This window comes from Salmo salar, chromosome ssa17 (assembly GCF_905237065.1).
Source record: "Salmo salar chromosome ssa17, Ssal_v3.1, whole genome shotgun sequence".
NCBI classification, from domain to species: Eukaryota; Metazoa; Chordata; class Actinopteri; order Salmoniformes; family Salmonidae; genus Salmo; species Salmo salar.
Window position 1 is genome coordinate 23,861,348 of NC_059458.1, and position 21,492 is coordinate 23,882,839.

The window sequence follows — 21,492 nt, forward strand, 5'->3', positions numbered from 1 at the left end:
GTTAGCTGTCTTTTCGGCTGCGATCTGAATAGGTCTATCGGACACTTTTCTTGGGCCACTATAACTAACTATTTTGCCAACTTGGACTGGTCCCCCTTCCACACGGAACCCCACTAACCCACAGACGGAAACGCACAAGGTGGCTAAAAACAGACCTCCCTCCCATCTTCCACCAGCTTGCTACCTATGGCCCGGCTAGCTGTCTGAATCTCACTGGACCCTTTGATCACTCGGCTAAGCATGCCTCTCCTTAATGTCAATATGCCTTCTCCATTGCTGTTCTGGTTAGTGTTTATTGGCTTATTTCACTGTAGAGCCTCTAGCCCTGCTCATTATACCTTATCCAACCTCTCAGTTCCTCCACCCACACATGCTATGACATCTTCTGGTTTCAATGATGTTTCTAGAGACAATATCTCTCTCATAATCACTAAATGCCTAGGTTTACCTCCTCTGTACTCACATCCCACCATACCTTTGTCTGTACATTATACCTTGAAGCTATTTTATCGCCCCCAGAAACCTGCTCCTTTTTCTCTCTATTCTGGACGTCACAGACGACCAATTCTTATAGCTTTTAGCCGTACCCTCATACTTATTCTTCTCTGCTCCTCTGGGGATGTAGAGGTGAATCCAGGCCCTGCAGTGCCTGGCTCCACTCCTACTCCCCAGGCGCTCTCTTTGATGACTTCTGTAACCGTAATAACCTTGGTTTCATGCATGTTAACATTAGAAGCCTCCTCCCTAAGTTTGTTTTATTCACTGCTTTAGCACACTCTGCCAACCCGGATGTCCTAGCTGTGTCTGAATCTTGGCTGAGGAAGTCCACCAAAAACTCTGAAATCTTCATCCCTAACTACAACGTTTTCAGACAAGATAGAACGACCAAAGGGGGCGGTGTTGCAATCTACTGCAGAGATAGCCTGCAGAGTTCTGTCCTGCTATCCAGGTCTGTACCCAAACAATTTGAACTTCTACTTTTAAAAATCCACCTCTCCAAAAACAAGTCTCTCACCGTTGCCGCCTGCTATAGACCCCCCTCGGCCCCTAGTTGTGCTCTGGACACCATATGTGAACTGATTGCCCCCCATCTATCTTCAGAGCTCGTGCTACTAGGTGACCTAAACTGGGACATGCTTAACACCCCAGCCATCCTACAATCCAAGCTTGATGCCCTCAATCTCACACAAATGATTAATGAACCCACCAGGTACAACCCCAAAGCCGCAAACACTGGCACCCTCATAGATATCATCCTAACCAACGTGCCCTCTAAATACACCTCTGCTGTTTTCAACCAAGATCTCAGCGATCACTGCCTCATTGCCTGCACCCGTAATGGGTCAGCGGTCAAACGACCTCCACTCATCACTGTCAAACGCTCCCTGAAACATTTCAACGAGCAAGCCTTTCTAATCGACCTGGCCCTGGTATCCTGGAAGGATATTGACCTCATCCCGTCAGTAGAGGATGCCTGGTTATTTTTTTAAAATGCCTTCCTCTCCATCTTAAATAAGCATGCCCCTTTCAAGAAATTTAGAACCAGGAACAGATATAGCCCTTGGTTCTCCCCAGACCTGACTGCCCTTAACCAACACAAAAATATCCTGTGGCGTTCTGCATTAGCATCGAACTGCCCCCGCGATATGCAACTTTTTAGGGAAGTTAGAAACCAATACACACAGGCAGTTAGAAACGCCAAGGCTAGCTTTTTCAAACAGAAATTCGCTTCGTGCAACTCCAACTCTAAAAAGTTCTGGGACATTGTAAAGTCCATGGAGAATAAGAACACCTCCTCCCAACTGCCCACTGCACTGAGGATAGGAAACTCTGTCACCACCGATAAGCCCACTATAATTGAGAATTTCAACAAGCATTTTTCTACGGCTGGCCATGCTTTCCACCTAACTACCCCTACTGCATTCAACAGCACTGCACCCCCCACAGCTACTCGCCCAAGCCTCCCCCATTTCTCCTTCTCCCAAATCCATTCAGCTGATGTTCTGAAAGAGCTGCAAAATCTGGACCCCTACAAATCAGCTGGGCTTGACAATCTGGACCCTTTCTTTCTAAAATTATCTGCCGAAATTATTGCAACCCCTATTACTAGCCTGTTCAACCTCTCTTTCATGTCGTCTGAGATTCCCATAGATTGGAAAGCAGCTGCTGTCATCCCCCTCTTCAAAGGAGGTGACACTCTTGACCCAAATTGCTACAGACCTATATCCATCCTACCCTGCCTTTCTAAGGTCTTCGAAAGCCAAGTTAACAAACAGATTACCGACCATTTCGAATCCCACCGCACCCTCTCCGCTATGCAATCTGGTTTCAGAGCTGGTCATGGGTGCACCTCAGCCACGCTCAAGGTCCTAAACGACATCGTAACCGCCATCGATAAGAAACAATACTGTGCTGCCGTATTCATTGACCTGGCCAAAGCTTTTGACTCTGTTAATCACCACATCCTCATCGGCAGACTCAGTAGCCTTGGTTTCTCAAACGATTGCGTCGCCTGGTTCACCAACTACTTCTCTGACAGAGTTCAGTGTGTCAAATCGGAGGGCCTACTGTCTGGACCTCTGGCAGTCTCTATGGGGGTACCACAGGGTTCAATTCTTGGGCCAACTCTTTTCTCTGTATACATAAATGATGTCGCTCTTGCTGCTGGTGAATCTCTGATCCACCTCTACGCAGACGACACCATTCTGTACACTTCTGGCCCTTCTTTGGACACTGTGTTAACAACCCTCCAGACGAGCTTCAATGCCATTCAACTCTCCTTCCGTGGTCTCCAACTGCTCCTAAACACAAGTAAAACTAAATGCATGCTCTTCAACCGATCGCTGCCTGCACCTGCCCGCCTGTCCAGCATCACTTCTCTGGACGGTTCTAACTTTGTGGAATTTGTGGACAACTACAAATACCTAGGTGTCTGGTTAGACTGTAAACTCTCCTTCCAGACTCACATCAATCATCTCCAATCCAAAGTGAAATCTCGAATTGGCTTCCTATTTCGCAACAAAGCATCCTTCACTCATGCTGCCAAACATACCCTCGTAAAACTGACCATCCTACCAATCCTCGACTTCGGCGATGTCATTTACAAAATAGCTTCCAATACCCTACTCAACAAGCTGGATGCAGTCTATCACAGTGCCATCCGTTTTGTCACCAAAGCCCGATATACTACCCACCACTGCGACCTGTACGCTCTCGTCGGCTGGCCTTCGCTTCATAATCGTCGCCAAACACATTGGCTCCAGGTCATCTACAAGACCCTGCTAGGTAAAGTCCCCCCTTATCTCCGCTCACTGGTCACCATAGCAGCACCCACCTGTAGCACGCGCTCCAGCAGGTATATCTCTCTGGTCACCCCTAAAGCCAACTCCTCCTTTGGTCGTCTCTCCTTCCAGTTCTCTGCTGCCAATGACTGGAACGAACTACAAAAATCTCTGAAACTGGAAACACTTATCTCCCTCACTAGCTTTAAGCACCAGTTGTCAGAGCAGCTCACAGATCACTGCACCTGTACATAGCCCATCTATAATTTAGCCCAAACTACTACCTCTTCCCCTACTGTATTTATTTATTTTATTTATTTTGCTCCTTTGCACCATATTATTTATATTTTATCTCTGAACTTTCTTCAAACTACAAATCTACCATTCCAGTGTTTTTCTTGCTATACTTTATTTACTTTGCCACCATGGCATTTTTTTGCCTTTACCTCCCTTATCTCACATCATTTGCTGACATTGTATATAGTCTTATTTTTTTCTACTGCATCATTGATTGTATGTTGTTTTACTCCATGTGTAACTCTGTGTTTTTGTATGTTGTCGAACTGCTTTGCTTTATCTTGGCCAGGTCGCAATTGTAAATGAGAACTTGTTCTCAACTTGCCTACCTGGTTAAATAAAGGTTATAAAAAAAAATAACAAAAAAATTAAAAAAATAAAAAAATACCTACTTCTGCCATCTTTAAGCGGGAGTCAAGAACGTCGCCCTTTTAGTCTAAACATACCCCTGTGCTTTCTCCTGACGGTGTACACTGAGTGTACAAAACATTAGGAACAACTGCTCTTTCCATGACATAGCTTTCTCCTGGATTCACCTGGTCAGTCTATGATCCCTTACTGATGTCACTTGTTAACTCCACTTTAAATCAGTGTAGATGAAGGGGAGGAGACAGGTTAAAGATGCCTTGAGACATGGATTGTGTATGTGTGCCATTCAGAGGGTGAATGGGCAAGACAAAAGATTGAAGAGTCTTTGAACAGGGTATGGTAGTAGATGCCTGGCGGACCGGTTTGAGTGTGTCAAGAACTGCAACGCTGCTGGGTTTTTCACGCTCAACGGACATCCAGCCAACTTGACACAACTCTGGGAAGCACTGAAGTCAACATGGCCCAGCCTCCCAGTGGAACGCTTTTGACACCTTGTAGAGTCCATGCCCCTATGAATTGAGGCTGTTCAGTGTGCAAAAAGTGGTGCAACTCAATATGAGGAAGGTTTTCCTAATGCTTTGTACACTCAGTGTATGTATGTGTTGCGTGATTTAGTGGACCACCATCAACATGACCAGAGGATAGACAGGTACAGGGCTCGGTCGCCCATGGCGACAGGCCTGTAAAAGGAGAGCAGATCTGTGTCAGCGTCTGGGATCTGTCCTGGCAAATAACATTACTCTCCCTCCTGCCGGTTCAATCACTAGGTTAACCACTTCCAACCTTCCCAAATACCCTTGCTTATTTTCACAAGGAATAGTTGAACCCTTAGCGTCCTTCCGGGCGAAACCGAACACTCTCGGCCCTGTCGGAACAGCGGACCACGGGGAAGGGAGAGCGCGGGAGTGGGAGCAGTACGGCCGCGATACGCCAAATCTGAGTGGGTTTCCAAGGAAAACAGGGCAGAGTTTAGCCCAGGTCTAAGACAGTGGGAAGTGACACTGTGTTGGTATTGCAAGGGTATCTGATAGGGTTAAACTTGAGAAATGACATCTGCTTCCATCATCTCCTTACAAGAGAGGACGCTGAGTTTACTATGCAGTTAAAGGGACTCTTCACCCAAATTACAAATATTACTCAAGATGCTGATTGCTGTTGTTGACAAGTAAACAAATCATAAAATGTTGATTATGTTGCCTGGTATCCATAGATGAGGTCCGTTTGTAATTTGGGAGCACTACCCCTTAACTTGATAGTTAGTGAAGGAGACAGGAACAGTTTTCCGTTACCTTTCAGGAATGCAGTGTCTGGATCCAACCCACACAACCAAACCAAAACACTCCTTCCATGACCATTTACGAGCATCGCAAACCTCACCAAACTACTTACCAGACAGTCCTCTAACCATACAGACCAAATATTTTTACCCACTGTAGGTCTGTACGGGGCAATAAGGGCATTTAAATGAGCAAAAGCCGAGACATTGTTCAGACAAGTCTTTGACTGACATGGTGACCTGTTCTGACTCCTCCGGAATATCAAGTTAAGACGACAAGTCTTCTTCCTCATTTCAATAAAACATTTTCAAACCCAGTGAGCAGTAGACAGATCTGTCCCTATTAGCTTCTTCTCCTTGGGGTAGTAAAACCACATCCTAGTTTCCTCCCAGTCCCAGACCCTTTCCTTCTCCATGTCTGTAGCCCTCACCACCGATCAAGCCAGGCGTGACCACATCTGTTCTGGGAATGCCAGCCCCGTCTGAAAACTGCTTTTGTTATAGTAAAGGTATCCCTTGGTTCTTTCCCTGAGACAAATATTGTAATAGTTGTTATGGGGGCAATATCAGAGCTCTAGACTGACTTTTCAGGCACATAATAAATAGTTCTAGTTTCCTCAAGGGGAGGAAGAGCGGGGCAGACTAGGAGTGAAGCCCGGAGAGGAAGGATGGTGCCAAAGCCTCATACCAACGAGTGGCGCACTGAGAAGGCACCTAGTTATTTAGGCTCCCCCCCTCTTTCTCCCTCTGCCAACTGGACAGGACCAGCCATGTTGTCTGTCTGTAGCACATACCTCAGAACCAGGCCTACAACCAGGCTCAACTCCCCTGTTCCTCCTCCTCCTTCCTCAGGAACACAAAAAGAACAGAGGATATTTTAAGAAGTATAGGAGATGATCCAACTGGCAGGCTATAGCAGAGCCCTGTTACAGCCTCTCTCTATGGGGCCGTTCAGCTTTGCAATACAGAGTCCAAGCCCAGAATTGGACTGGCCTAGCCGGCTATGTGGTCCCAGTGACTGAAAAGCTGGACCCGTCCTCAGTCGTTGAGAGGAAAGAGAAAAATCATCTTTGACGAATCCAGACAAGGACATAACCTCAGAAACATTTATTCCAACAGGCCTCACAGTACAAGAAAAGGACCCCCTCTAGGCAACCTAGAGCATAGACTTGGAAGAGAAGAAGAGAACTCTAATGAGGTCTATTATGCTCTAGGATGTGCAATGGATCTACACAACATAGACTCACTTTGACAATATGTCCCCTTTTGAGGCCAGAAATGAATCTTTGATTCTGGACCATCACTTTCAGAGGCAGAGGGAATTCTGAATAAGAATCTGAGGACATCTGGACCGTACCAGATTAGCTAAAGAGTTGATCTGGAAAACAGTCAAATAATGACGTGATCTGAGTGATTATTGATACGACTGAATGAAAACATGGAGTCCCCACAGATAAGACAGCACAGACTCAGGTCCACAGAGACTTAGCTGAAGACAGTTTGGCCATGGTGCCTCCCCTTGCTACCAAAGGGACTCCATTAAAAGAGTGCTCTAGTGAAGTTGTGAGGAGAAGTTGTGAGAGTCAGAGAGGGGAGTGTTGATCTAATAAAACTCAGCTTTCCTCTCTCTCTGCTTCTGGTCTTGCCTTGCTGACAGGGAGAGAGAGCAAGAGAGGGACATATTGTCCTAAGAACGAGTACGCTCCACTCTAATATCCCCAGGAGGAAGCCCCTTAATTCATGAGATACAGATGCATGCAACACATGTGCAGTGTGTGTGTGTGGGGGGCAGCGTCTTGCCTGTGAAGAGGCTGAAGAAGCGTTTGCAACGCACGCTGTCCTGTACTAGCAGGGTGTAGGCCACAGGCCCGTCCTCAAACTCCATGTGGATACTCTGGGAGCCCAGTCCCACTTCCAGGTAACTCAGCTCTGTGATTCCACGGCTGTCCCTCTTCTGCAGCCAATCACACGGCTGCCCTCTGCCAGGAAGAGAACAATGAAGAGGAAAGTGTGAAAGAAATATAATTATTATTTTACTTGCATGTATCCCGCCTATTAACTTTGTTTCCTTGAGTCTACTCACGTTAACTTTTTAAGGTGTATATGTTTTTGTTTGAGCACTGTTTGTTTCTGCAATTTGTCAGACAGCCACAGACAACCAAGTCACAGATTGCACCTTTCGCTACTTTTTAAAGGTCATCATAACAATATCACACTTTTGCGCAACCAAACGTGGCCGTTACACAACTTCCAGGGCGTGCTAAGGATAGCGGGGGTGTGGCCTTCTGGGGTCAGAATCCCAGTAACTTTATAGGGACCGTCGCAGCATGAGACTCCCCACACGCCTGGGAGGAAGCGGAGGCAAGCCAACATGCTTTTGATGAGGACAAAAAAGAAGCCATTGATACAGGGCTTACAAAGGCATTGATATAGTGTTCGCACCACAAAGACCAGGGCTGTAATGGGTTTGAAGATGTGGCCCAGAAAGTCTTAGTATTGGGATGTGGTGGGTTACATAAAGCTGTGGTGATCCTATTGTGTTGGTCTGCTCCCTACCACACCTATTGCTGCTGTCCCCATAAATGTCAAATAGAGCTTTAGAGAAGAAACTGTAGTCTACAGACCAAATGCTTCTACAGACAATACCTTCATGACAGGCACAACCATTTCTGTGACCACAGAATGGGAACTTGAATGTTTATTTTTATTCCAGCCTTCTCGTGTGTGATGCTCTTCAGTGTGACAGGTCAGGTGGTTAACTTACTCCATGTCGGATGTCACTTCCAGGAAGTAGATGCGTTGGTCAGACACCACCAGGAACGAGGGGAACTCCACTGGATCACCAAACTTCACGGTCGACACCTACAACGAAGATAAGATGTACACATGTTAAAGATTCCACAACACTTAACTGCTTTGACTGAGGAAAATCATGGCTGCATTCAGAGCTCTTCTTAAACATACTGTATAAGAACAGATCAGTTCCTGTTTAAAAAACACCTAAAGAGTAAGGTCTAGCAACAAAGTCACATCAATCTTCATTGAATACTGTGTAGGCCCCAAAATAAAACAGTTGAGCTATTGAAAGAGAAAGAGAGCCAGAGGGGAGAGAAGCATGTGTGACAAGATAAATAAACATCAGATGAATGAGCATGTTATGAGCTGGATCTCCTGCTGGGGTTGCTTGTGTCCTCTTGGCTCCCTCTCCTCGTCCAGGTGTCCCTGAGCAGTAAACCAATACCCCTCCGCTCCACAGGGCTCCCAGCATGCATTACACATGGAGGAGCTCATCCAAGGTCATGGTGTGGTGGGTGGGGGGTGCAGGACAGCGAGAGAACAGCTGGGGGTACAAACGCAGCCAGGAGCAGATTACAAGAGCTGGAGTCGACCGGTTTTGGCTGGGTTAGCAGTTCACTGAACTTCTGAGCAGAACTGCTGTGACCGGATTCAGCCACGTCACTGAACTGTTAACCGTTGTCAGAACATTGGTTCTGCTAACCTTGAGAAAGGAGTGGAGCTCCTCTTCCTCTTCAAACACCTCCACATCCAGGAAGAGCTTCAGCTGATGGTCCACCGCCTCATAGTCCTCTGAGAGAAGGTCCAACTGGCCTACAGACACACAGGTCAGAATAGTGTTAGGGTAACATTTATAACCAACACACAGGGACAGCAGTTAGCTTAACATAACCAACACACAGGGACAGCAGTTAGCTTAACATAACCAACACACAGGGACAGCAGTTAGCTTAACATAACCAACACACAGGGACAGCAGTTAGCTTATCATAACCAACACACAGGGACAGCAGTTAGCTTATCATAACCAACACACAGGGACAGCAGTTAGCTTATCATAACCAACACACAGGGACAGCAGTTAGCTTATCATAACCAACACACAGGGACAGCAGTTAGCTTATCATAACCAACACACAGGGACAGCAGTTAGCTTATCATAACCAACACACAGGGACAGCAGTTAGCTTAGCATAACCAACACACAGGGACAGCAGTTAGCTTAGCATAACCAACACACAGGGACAGCAGTTAGCTTAGCATAACCAACACACAGGGACAGAAATGAGCTAAGCATAACCAACACAGACACACAGTACTAGATTAAACAGTACAGTTAGTATGCAACAGCTAACAGACCCAATAACATTTTGTCTATGTAGTCTCCCTACTTCCCCTTTTAAACAAATATATTTTCCAGTTATTACCTTGGCAGATCACACTAAAAACTGATAAAAGGGATGGGTGTCTCATAATTGAACATATAGATTTAACCCTCCCTCCCACTAAATATACTGTCTCTAAAACTGTAGTTTACGGAGCATTATGCTGTCGCTGTGTAGTAAATCTAACTTGGCATAGGGCTGCTGGTCCATTTAGTGCAAGATGACACACATTAACCCCAGAGACAATAGATAGTAACTAACTGCCAGGAAACTGGCCTTTTGACTATGTGGCCATCATTCACTTGGCCTCTCTGAATCTGGTCCAATGCTACATATATCACTGAGTGGAAGTGTCTATAGCTAAAGTAAGAGTATTCAAATATAAAATTTGCACTTGTCTTTCCACTCTGTTCATCTCAACGTATGTGTCTAACATTCCCTTTCTGAAGTGCGATATTCAGATCAATGTGTCCCAAATACATGGAAATCAGATCAGAGTTGTTTTTCATCTATATGTAGTAAACTGGTGTTGGACTAAAGGACTTGTTCAACAAAAGAGATGTGTCTTCATCCTCTCAGAAGTGCTTTGGGATGGGTCTCTGCAGTGGCGTGTGGCTTTTAAACACGAAGGATTCCATGTTGTCAGTCATTCAGCATCTCTGGCTGCTACAGTTTACCACAGAGGGAAATACAAAGGTCTACGATACTGTGTATATACAGTATTTATACCCCCTTCTAAGATCACTCTTTCTCCGTCTCCCCTCTCTCTCTCTCCATTCCATTGTCTTCTCTGTGGAGGCTAAAGCATTCCTTCCTCTCCCATCAGTTCTAATAGTAACGGTCTAACTAAACCGTATGAGACCTTACTGTAAGACTCACAGACAGAGACCCAGGGGGCCAGGCTGGGAGACTGTCACCAACGTCAAATAACCTCCTGTGGATTGTTGTGTTATAATCGTTCTTGCAAAATCAAGATACGCATTTCCTCCTCGTCTCCTATCACTAGGGCCCTGTGTTTTGGACTATCATCTCACATGACCTGGATTTTAACCTTTATTTTAAGCCTTTTCCAGAAATGTGAATTACACCAAAAATGAAAGCAATTGTCTGGGGATGGTGCTGGACCTACTGACATAAAAAGAAAAAAAAGGGGCCATTTGATGAAAAATCTTTAAATAAAAGGTTCAAATCCAGGTCATGTCATCACTTCTATTTAAGGATCATATCCATTTTATGACTTCATCTGATGGCTGATAAAAACCAAAGGACCCAATCAAACAATGTTATTTTGTTCATGCCTTTCCCCATCACAATACACAGATGTTATATCTTAGCAATAACATTGGTTATTACAGAAGTATTCAAAGTGATATATTATGACTACAAAATGATGTCTATGCAAAGGAAGCCGGACCCAACTTTCTCCAGGACCCACCTGGACTGGCTTGTTCTGCATGCTGATACTGAGGTCCAGGTGGGGTGGCACTAACAGCATAGCTGTAGCTCCCTGCTAAACTTCCTTTACTCTGGCCCTCTGTACTGTAGAAGCTGGCAGGCTGGGACAGGCTCCGGTCACAGCTCTGGTCCTCCCAGGTCTCCCCCAAGGAGAAGGAGCTTCCCTTGGCTGAGAAGAAGGAGGTGGGGTCCTCCATGGAGGTGCTGGTCTGGATAGTGTCCTGGGTTGAGGCCTTCATAGCAGGGCTGTCGTAGTGGCTGGCCCTGGCAGAGGAAGGACCTTCCATGGTGGGGTCCTAAAAACAGAGGGAGGGGGAATATGGGAGATTTATTGACACTATGGCGGGGCCTGAAAGCTGATTGGGAATACTTGGTCTAGGGTAATCAAACTGGGGTACGCGCAATGCCGTCAGGGGTACGCCAAATAAAAATGTGATTCACATTTTAAAAAACATTTTCAAACAGTCCATTTAGATTTTCCAATAGGGCTATACATTTGGGTGCGTAGCCTCGTTTCACTGCAAAAAAATTTAACGATCTCGTGTTCAGCGAGATAACAACACATTGTCAAATACAGGTAGCCTAGTCAAATAATTAACATCCAATCACATTAACTGTTACTCTCTCGCAGGAATTCCACTAACGGTCCGTATGTAGCCAAAACGTAGCTGCTGCTCATTCCGTTTACTCGAAAATGTATTAATAGTTTAAAAAAGTAAGGCCCATAGAGTCTGCTACTACCAGCAGTACTACACCTGTCGACGACACAAGTTGTTCTGCTTCCACGAGCACATCCAATGCTAGCATCAGTAATTCTATATTTGTTGTTAGCCCAGCTATCATGGACACTGACAGTTGTGAATATGATGCAGCCAAAGTGCTACTGCCCCCTTACCCGGGAAAGCACCGAACAACAGACAGGGATGTTGGACCATCGAAGAGGTGGAAATATGATGAGAACTACATTGACTTGGGGTTCACATATATTGGCAGTAGTGCCTTTCCTCATCCACAGTGTGTTATATGTGTAAAAGTACTATCTCACAACTGGATGAAACCTTCACTGTTGCGTAGACATTTAGAAACAGAACATGCCTATTTGAGAAATAAGTCAGGAGTTTGAGAGAGAATTAAGACGTTAAAAGAAACAGATACCATTAATAAGAAGGGGCTGGAAGTGTCTTATATGGTGAGCTACCGAGTGTCTAGGACAGGCAAGCCCCATACTATTGTGGAGGACTTAATTCTTCCTGCTGCCGCGGATATTGCTGGGACAAGGCTGGGGGAAAAGCCCAAAAAACTATACAGACAATGCCTTCATAAAAAACACTGTTTCACAACGCATCAGTGACATGGCAGGAGATGTTTTGAAACAATTACTGCTTCGCAAACAAGCCAGTGAATTCTATGCATTACAGCTGGATGAGTCAACAGACGTGGCGGGCCTGGCACAGCTCCTGGTATATGTTCACTACGTTTATGGGGGGTCAATTAAGGAAGACATCCTCTTCTGCAAACCACTGGAAACCAGGACAACAGGAGAAGATATTTTTAAGGTACTGGACAGCTTTGTGACATCAAATGGACTTTGGTGGTCAAGATGTGTTGGAATCTGTACTGATGGCGCAAAAGCCATGACAGGGAGACATAGTGGAGTGGTAACGCGCGTGCAAGCAGTTGCTCCCGACGCCACTTGGGTACACTGCAGCATCCACCGAGAGGCTCTTGCTGCCAAGGGAATGCCTGACAGCTTGAAAGACGTTTTGTACACTACAGTGAAAATGGTTACCTTTGTTAAAGCAAGGCCCCTGAACTCTCGTGTATTTTCTGCATTATGCAATGATATGGGCAGTGAACTTGTACCGCTTTTACAACATACAGAAGTGCGTTGGTTATCAAGGGGAAAAGTATTGACACATTTTTTTTAATTGAGAGATGAGCTTAAAGTTCTTTACTGACCATAATTTTCACTTGTTTGACCGCTTGCATGATGACGAGTTTCTCACACGACTGGCCTATCTGGGTGATGTTTTTTCTCGCATGAATGATCTGAATCTAGGATTACAGGGACTCTCCGCAACTATATTCAATGTGCGGGACAAAATTGTGGCTATGATTAAGAAGTTAGAGCTCTTCTCTGTCTGCATTAACAAGGACACCACACAGGTCTTTGCATCATTGTATGTTTTTTTTGGTGTGCAAATGAACTCAAGCTTACAGACAATGTCAAATGTGATATAGCGAAGCACCTGAGTGAGTTGGGTGCGCAATTACGCAGGTACTTTCCCAAAACAGATGACACAAACAACTGGATTCCTTATCCTTTTCATGCCCTGCCTCCAGTCCACTTACCGATATCTGAACAAGAGAGCCTAGTCAAAATTGCAACAAGCGGTTCTGTGAAAATGTAATTTAATCAGAAGCTACTGCCAGATTTCTGTATTGGGCTGTGCTCAGAGTATCCTGCCTTGGCAAATCGCACTGTTAAGACACTGATGCCCTTTGCAACCAAGTACCTATGTGAGAGTGGATTCTCAGCTCTCACTAGCATGAAAACTAAATACAGGCACAGACTGTGTGTGGAAAATTATTTAAGATGGAGACTCTCTCCAATACAACATTGTAGAGTTATGTGCATCCTGTCAAGCACACCCTTCTCATTAACCTGTGCTGAGTTATTCACAATTTTCGATGAACAAATAAGGTTTTATATGTAAGATGGCTAAATAAACAGATTTTTTTTTAAATGTATTTTCATCACCCTGGTCCTATAAAAGCTCTTTTCACTTCCCATGGGCCGGGTTGTGACAAAAACTCACTCATTCTTATGTTTAATAAATGTATCGTATAGCGTGTGTGTGGCAGGCTTACAATGATGGCAAAAAACAACATTTGAGAGTGCGCTGACCCTGGTGCTAGAGGGGGTACGCAGCTGGAGGTTGAATGTTTGAAGGAGTACGGGACTATAAAAAGTTTGGGAACCACTGTCCTAGACTTTAAAAACATGTTCATCATATTTAACAACATATTTAAATAAACCTTAAAGACTAAAAAAATCTCAAACCTTGTTGCCAGGGTGACTGGGTAGAGGTGTATCTCTGTGGTTGAAGGTAAAGTGTCGGTCAGTCCCGTCTTGGCATGGGGAACCATGGACGGGTGTATGGACAGGCGTACTGGTGGAGGGAGCTGATTGGCCAGCCAGCTGGACCACATGATCACTACCACACTCAGGACAGATGACGGTACTTCCTGAAGACGTTGTATAAATTGACAAATAACAGAAAATTAATACATTGTTTCAAAAGTGTTATACTTCAGTGTGAATTCGTACGTAATGGTAAATTAGTGTATGTTGTAATGGTTTCATTTTTGTACACAAAAAGACTTGTTATAAAAAGGCAAAATTCTGTCCATAATCTGCTCTTTAGAAACAGAGTTAATGACTAGACACTTCAGCATTTCATTGGTGTAGATGTCGTACTCAGCATATAAAGGGATAGGACTAACTACATTCCAACTAGAAGTTACAACTGTCAAAAACTGTAGAAATCTGTAGAACAAACTCTCCCTGAGCTCTGGGCATGTCAGAGCATGTAGTCATTTCAGGTCTGGGTTGTTGAGGACCAGGAGAGGAGGGCTAAGCTGATACCAAGTGCTTCAAGCTATCTGTCTCTGCTAATTATAGCGGTTAGTTAGTCGTCTGTGGGACCAGCAGTCAAGCGTTAAAAGACAAACAGGAATGAAAAGCTACATTTGGCGTGTTTGAGGGATTTATTCTGGTAAATTTGTACTTTAGAAAGAGAGTTGATTAAAATAGTTGATAGAAGAACCTCACAAGCACTTTCAACAAAGTTTTGACAGCCAATTTATAAGGAAAAAAATGTGGTCGCTTGGACCATAGCGTTATGTCTGTTGCCATAGTAACCTCAAGAGGTTTTAGAACGACTTGTCATCGGACCTCCGCCCACATCTGTGTGACGTCTGTCAGGGCAGGAAGATAAGGTGATCCTGCACGCTGCCAGTAGAGCCCTGTCCTTAAGATCTCTATCAGAGGGATGGAGATGACTGAACATGAGCAAAATAAAGGAAACACCAACATAAAGTGTCTTAATATGGCGTTGGGCCACCACGATGTGCAAAAACAGCTTCAATGCGCCTTGACATAGACTCTACAAGTGTCTGGAACTCTAATAGAGGGATGCGACACCATTCTTCCATGAGACATTCCATAATTTGGTGTTGTTGATGGTGGTAGAAAAACGCTGTCTCAGACGCCGGTCCAGAATCTCCGATAAGTGTAGGGATGGGCGATATGGCCTAAAAATCATCTTAATATCTTCAAGCTTTTCAAAGTAAACGCTTCGGACCCCACGGGACACTCAGTTAAGAGCATCGAGGGGGCGCCGAGAGGCAGGGGCTGGGACAGGCGGTAGCTCGCCTCGCGGCGGACCGCCAGCTCGATCCCGAGATCCAACTACGAGCTTTTTAACTGCAGCAACTATAAGATACGCTATTGGAGCTAAAATATCTTCCCCTTCTTTTTGTTCTTTTCCAGAGTCGTGGAGGCATCCAGTCTGATTAACGATATATAGCTTGATTTTTTTAATCTATATTCTTTAATTAAGATTTTTTGTACAATTAAAAGGTCAAATACACTGCATTTCAAACAGTCAGTAATAATCTAATTAATTCAGGGTTAGTGAGTAAATATTTGTATGTACATATGATTCAAGAACTGAGACAAACTGAACAAGTTCCACAGACATGTGACTAACAGAAATTGAATAATGTGTCCCTGAACAAAAGGGGGGGGGACGGGGGGTCCAAATCAAAAGTAACAGTCAGTATCTGGTGTTGCCACCTGCTGCATTAAGTACTGCAGTGCATCTCCTCCTCATGAACTGCACCAGATTTGCCAGTTCTTGTTGTGAGATGTTACTCCACTCTTCCACCAAGGCACCTGCAAGTTCCCGGACATTTCTGGGGGGGGAATGGCCCTATCCCTCACCCTCCGATCCAACAGGTCCCAGACGTGCTCAATGGGATTGAGATCCGGGCTCTTCGCTGGCCATGGCAGAACACTGACATTCCTGTTTTGCAGGAAATCAGCCATACTGCTCGTTCTGTGTGTGGTGGCATTGTCATGCTGGAGGGTCATGGCAGGATGAGCCTGCAGGAAGGGTACAACATGAGGGAGGAGGATGTCTTCCTTGTAATGCACAGCGTTGAGATTGCCTGCAATGACAACAAGCTCAGTCCGATGACGCTGTGACACACCGCCCTCAGACCATGACGAACCCTCCACCTCCAAATCAACGTTGTTGCTGGTTGTGTCTGGTGATGACCTGCCTACAACAGGCCTACAAGCCCTCAGTCCAGCCTCTCTGAGCCTTATATTCTTACATTTTAGTCATTTAGCAGACGCTCTTATCCAGAGCGACTTACAGTAGTGATCGCATACATTTCATTTCATGCATTTTTTTTGTTTTTTGTACTGGCCCCCCGTGGGAATCGAACCCACAAACCTGGCGTTGCAAACACCATGCTGGCGTTGCAAACACCATGCTCTACCAACTGAGCCACAGGGAAGACAAGCCTATTGTGGACAGTCTGAGCACTGATGGAGGGATTGTGCATTCCTGGTGTAACTCGGGCAGTTGTTGTTGCCATCCTGTACCTGTCCCGCAGGTGTGATGTTCGGATGTACCGATCCTGTGCAGGTGTTGTACACGTGGTCTGCCACTGCGAGGACGATCAGCTGTCCGCCCTTTCTTCCTGTAGCGCTGTCTTAGGCGTCTCACAGTACGGACATTGCAATTTATTGCCCGGGCCACATCTGCAGTCCTCATGCCTCCTTGCAGCAAGCCTAAGGCACATTCACACAGATGAGCAGGGACCCTGGGCATCTTTCTTTTGGTGTTTTTCAGAGTCAGTAGAAAGGCCTCTTTAGTGTCCTAAGTTTTCATAACTGTGACCTTAATTGCTCACCGTCTGTAAGCTGTTAGTGTCTTAACGACCGTTCCACAGGTGCATGTTCATTAATTGTTTATGGTTCATTGAACAAGCATGAGAAACAGTGTTTAAACCCTTTACAATGAAGATCTGTGAAGTTATTTGGATTTTTACGAATGATCTTTAAAAGACAGGGTGCTGAAAAAGGGACGTTTCTTTTTTTGCTGAGTTTATTTGCTAGCCAACAAGGTAGAACAGTTGAATTGTTATAAAAACATCCTTCCGCTTATCAGAGGAGGAAGTGATCTCTCATTTTTGTTGTTGTGAGTGGCAGGGGGAGGGGCTTTGTGTGTGTAAACAGAGAGGAAGATGCGAAGCGAGAGGTTTCACTCTCACCAAAATCTGCATTTCTAAGTGCTTATTTTGGACCTAAGCTTGGACAACGACTCTGAATTGTTAGGGTGGAGACATAAGCATCTCGTCCTTATATACAGATCTCTGGTGTAAAAGGAAGGTGCATACAGCACAGAGGAGCGAAGGAGACGAGACCAAAAATAGATGAGAACAAGCAGACATAAAAGGCTCATAAAAACTCAAATAAATACTTGATTCTTGCGATACAGGCATTTGGAATATCCTGCGAAAACATACATCTGAATTAATCAAATTCATTCAATATAAGTAGCCCAGCCCTACATATGTTTTTGATTGGGTTGAGATCTGGTGACAGACACCCACCCTTTAAACCCCCTGTGCTCCTTTGAGACACCTCTTTCAGTCACTCAGATATCTTCTGCTAGTCATGGTAACCAAAATAATGGGCATTTCTATACATGATCCTAACCATGATGGGATATTATTTTGCTTAATTCCACACCTGTGTGGAAGCACCTGCTTTCAATATACTTTTTATCCCTCATTTACTCAAGTGTTTCCTTTATTTTGGCAGTTACCTGTATGTTTGCATGCATGATTGTATGTCTGTGTGTCTATGTGTTAGGTATGGGCATTTGAAATGATTTCAGTATTCAAATAATATCATGATCTTCTTTCAGACATCCAGAATGGCTGAGAGTCTGTCTATGTGTCTGTGTGTGATGGTCTGTGTGTGTGTGTGTGTGTGTTGGTCTGTGTGTGTTGGTCTGTGTGTGTGTGTTGGTCTGTGTGTGTGTGTTGGTCTGTGTGTGTGTGTTGGTCTGTGTGTGTGTGTTGGTCTGTGTGTGTGTGTGTGTGTTGGTCTGTGTGTGTGTGTGTTGGTCTGTGTGTGTGTGTGTGTGTGTTGGTCTGTGTGTGGTCTGTGTGTGTGTGTGTGTGTGTGTGTGTGTGTGTGTGTGTGTGTGTGTGTGGGCACAGAGGGAGAGAGAAGAAAAAAATGGAATACTGACATTGGTTTGGATATTGTAATATTTGAATAACCGTGCCAGTCCCTAGCATGCGTGTATGTGTGTTCCTGTACAAGTGTGCCTCTCTCACCCAATCCATCTTCTCTGCACTTGTTCTTCCACTCCTCCTGCTGCTGCTCTTCCAGTCCAGTCCATCCTCTCAATCTCCCTCCGTCCTCCTGCTCCTTCCCTCCCCGCTGTGTGAACTCTGACCCACAGCGAAGACACTGCAGGCAGACACAGCTGGGACGACCCTCCATGACTCGCCGCTCATTCTCCTCCACCACCCGCGACAGGACCTCTGTCAGTGCCTGGCAACAACACCCGCCGTTTTTACAATCATGTATTTTCCAAGACATTCTTTGAAACTTTAATAACAGTCCTTGCATTTTCCGATAGAACAGTTGTATGATGACTGGCTACTTCAAATTTGTATTGTACCCACATTCAAGTCCAAACATGAAAACAGAACATTCAGAATACAGAACATTCCAATGGCTGCTTACGTAAAACACACAAACAACAAGATAGATATCATTGGGCCTAATGAGCAAGGCCTGATCTGTAGGACTGATGGCAACATCCATGGAGTACTGACCACAGCCTTGTGGACGTTTTACAACTGTTTGGACAAATGACTACACCCCTGATCTTTCTCTTCGCTAATGATGTGAGTGTGTGATCAGTCTCCGGTCTGCTGCGTGTAGAACATCCTAACCTATTCATTGATGATGGGCCCCGCTTTACTGAAGTTGCAAGCCAAGAAATTGCGAGACGCAGTATCTCGCAATAGAATGTTGTTTTTGATTGCAGATATATAGGTCTAGTGCACGGTCCTGACTCCGTCTGCCTGGTGGCTGACCTACCTATACTGTGCCCCTCTCCTCTCTCTCTGTCGGTCCCTCGCTATGAAAGATGCGATTGTTTGTGTTCTCAGAAGTACGGCAACTAATCATTCTCCTACGTTCCAAGAATACTGAATCTTAGGAGTCAACACTCTCCAACATCATCGTTAATAGTTTGCAAAATGGCAGAGAAAGACAAGCGACAGCAGCATAGTCCTGTATGGCAGTACTTTCAGAAGTTAAATGAGAAGGAAATGCAGACTTTGTGGAGTTGAGGTAGAGTAATACAGGTGCAATGCTTAACCATCTGAAAGGGACGTACTGTGAGACCCAAAGCGTTGCTAGCAGCAGAGGAGCTGCATTGTGAATTCACGTGGAGTTTAAATGGAAAACGGACTTTAAAACTGGTAAGAACATTTTCCATTTGTCACCTCCCTATTGTGTTACCTGCAGTGCCTCCTGGGGGTCATCATCCAGCATAACATAGCGTCTCCTCCTCCTCTCTCTGCTGATGTAACGGAAGTGAAGCTCTACCGCAGGAAGAGTTCGCTCCACCTCCTAGAGAGAGAACTATCTTTAGAACAAATACTTCTTTCATCATTTCAGGCAACAACAAAAAGAAAAAAAGAAATCACCCCCCTTCCTCTCGGCATAATTCCCCTCCCCAACCATGCCTCCCTCCCCCACCATCCCCATCATCCCTCCCGCTCCTCACCCTCTCAGTCCAGGTGACCTGGGACATGGTGAACCTCCCCAGACTGTCCAACTCTAGCCGGGCCTGCAACTGACCCCTGCTCATGTCCACCTCCAGGACGTGCCTTGGCTTGACCCTGAGGAACACTGGACACTGGGCCCTGTTCTTCCTCCTCAGCCCCTCCTCCTCCTCCTCTTCTGATGATGATAGTACCCCCACAAGCAGGGGGTGACACAGGTCAACTAGAGACAGACGAAAGAGAGGTCAAAGGTTGGCTCAGCGTTGCCCAATCAGTTCCTTTGGAACCCCCCAGTCTTTGCACATTTTGGTTGTATTCCCACTCTAGCACAGCTGGCTGGACTAGTTGAGGGCTGGATGATAAGTTGTCTACTTCAATCAGGTGTGTTACTGCTAGTTCTGAAGTGCTCCTACCTCCCAAGTCCTCCTCCTCTTCTTCTCTGGTGTCCGTGGGTGTCGCTGGTGGACCCTCTAACCCCTGACCCAGTCCCTCTGCCATAGTAGTCTCCAGGGTGGACTCCGTGTGCCCGAGGCTGTGGTCAGGCCACTGGAGGGTGGACTCTGTCTCCAGATCTGCATCCCAGTCTGAGGCCTCCTCCTTGGGCTCAGAGGAGAGGAGCGGTGGGGGTAGAACCTCCGGGACTTCCAGCTCTGGAGACGGGGGCTTAAAGGTGGTGGGGCTTGCCTGGACAGGGCTGTTGTTGGTTGGGGAGGGGTTGGCATGGAGACTGTTGGTGAGGTGTGAAGGAGCTGGCCTGTCCGCCTTGTCTAGGGTGGTGATTGGCGCCCCCTCTAGGTGATGCTGGTAGCGCAGCCAATCCTCACCCAGTTGGTCCCTGAAACTGTCCATGCGTTCAATCTCCTTCTGGTGAGGGAGAATGATGTCTGAAATAGAGAGGAGGTTTTTAGAGATATCTATCTATATACACACACACACACAAATAGTTTACCTTGTATAGAGGACTGTGGTCTGGGTTCATAGTCGTAGTCACTGGGCTCTGAGATGCTAGCCCGTCTCACCCTCACCTTACTCTGAAACAACACAGATATATATATTATACACACGACATTCCAGAAACATGGTCCTTCTCCTCTGCCTGTATTGATTTGTTAATTCCAAATGAACCTTACCCCGTAGACACCCCCTAGACACCCCCTAGCCCCTTTCCCCGTAGACACCCCCTTACCCCGTAGACACCCCCTAGCCCCGTAGACACCGTAGACACCCCCTAGCCCCGTAGACACCCCCTAGCCCCGTAGACACCCCCTAGACCTGTAGACACCCGCTAGCCCCTTACCCTGTAGACACCCCCTAGCCCCGTAGACACCCCCTAGCCCCGTAGACACCCCCTAGCCCCGTAGACACCCCCTAGCCCCGTAGATACCCCGTAGACACCCCCTAGCCCCGTAGACACCCCCTAGCCCGTAGACACCCCCTAGCCCGTAGACACCCCCTAGCCCCGTAGACACCCCCTAGCCCCGTAGACACTCCCTAGCCCCGTAGACACCCCCTAGCCCCGTAGATACCCCGTAGACACCCCCTAGCCCCGTAGACACCCCCCTTACCCCGTAGACACCCCCTAGCCACCCCCTTACCCCGTAGACACCCCGTAGCCCCTTACCCTGTAGATACCCCCTAGCCCCGTAGACACCCCGTAGCCCCTTACCCTGTAGATACCCCCTAGCCCCGTAGACACCCCCTAGCCACCCCCTTAGCCCGTAGACACCCCCTAGCCACCCCC

General features: G+C 46.1%; 1 protein-coding gene across 4 annotated transcripts in view; it reads right to left on the bottom strand.

The window, feature by feature from the left end:
* Positions 1–21,492, bottom strand: part of LOC106575601 (serine/threonine-protein kinase 11-interacting protein) — a 37,640-nt gene that overhangs the window by 11,764 nt on the left and 4,384 nt on the right. For all 4 annotated transcript variants that reach the window (XM_045699115.1, XM_045699112.1, XM_045699114.1 and 1 more), the window contains 10 exons: positions 20,701–20,782; positions 20,165–20,635; positions 19,754–19,974; positions 19,486–19,596; positions 18,285–18,504; positions 13,924–14,108; positions 10,840–11,155; positions 8,723–8,832; positions 7,988–8,085; positions 7,024–7,202 (listed from right to left, as the gene is read on the bottom strand). In XM_045699115.1, coding sequence (XP_045555071.1) covers positions 7,024–7,202; positions 7,988–8,085; positions 8,723–8,832; positions 10,840–11,155; positions 13,924–14,108; positions 18,285–18,504; positions 19,486–19,596; positions 19,754–19,974; positions 20,165–20,635; positions 20,701–20,782 — 1,993 coding nt within the window. The remainder of the gene's footprint in view (positions 1–7,023; positions 7,203–7,987; positions 8,086–8,722; positions 8,833–10,839; positions 11,156–13,923; positions 14,109–18,284; positions 18,505–19,485; positions 19,597–19,753; positions 19,975–20,164; positions 20,636–20,700; positions 20,783–21,492) is intronic.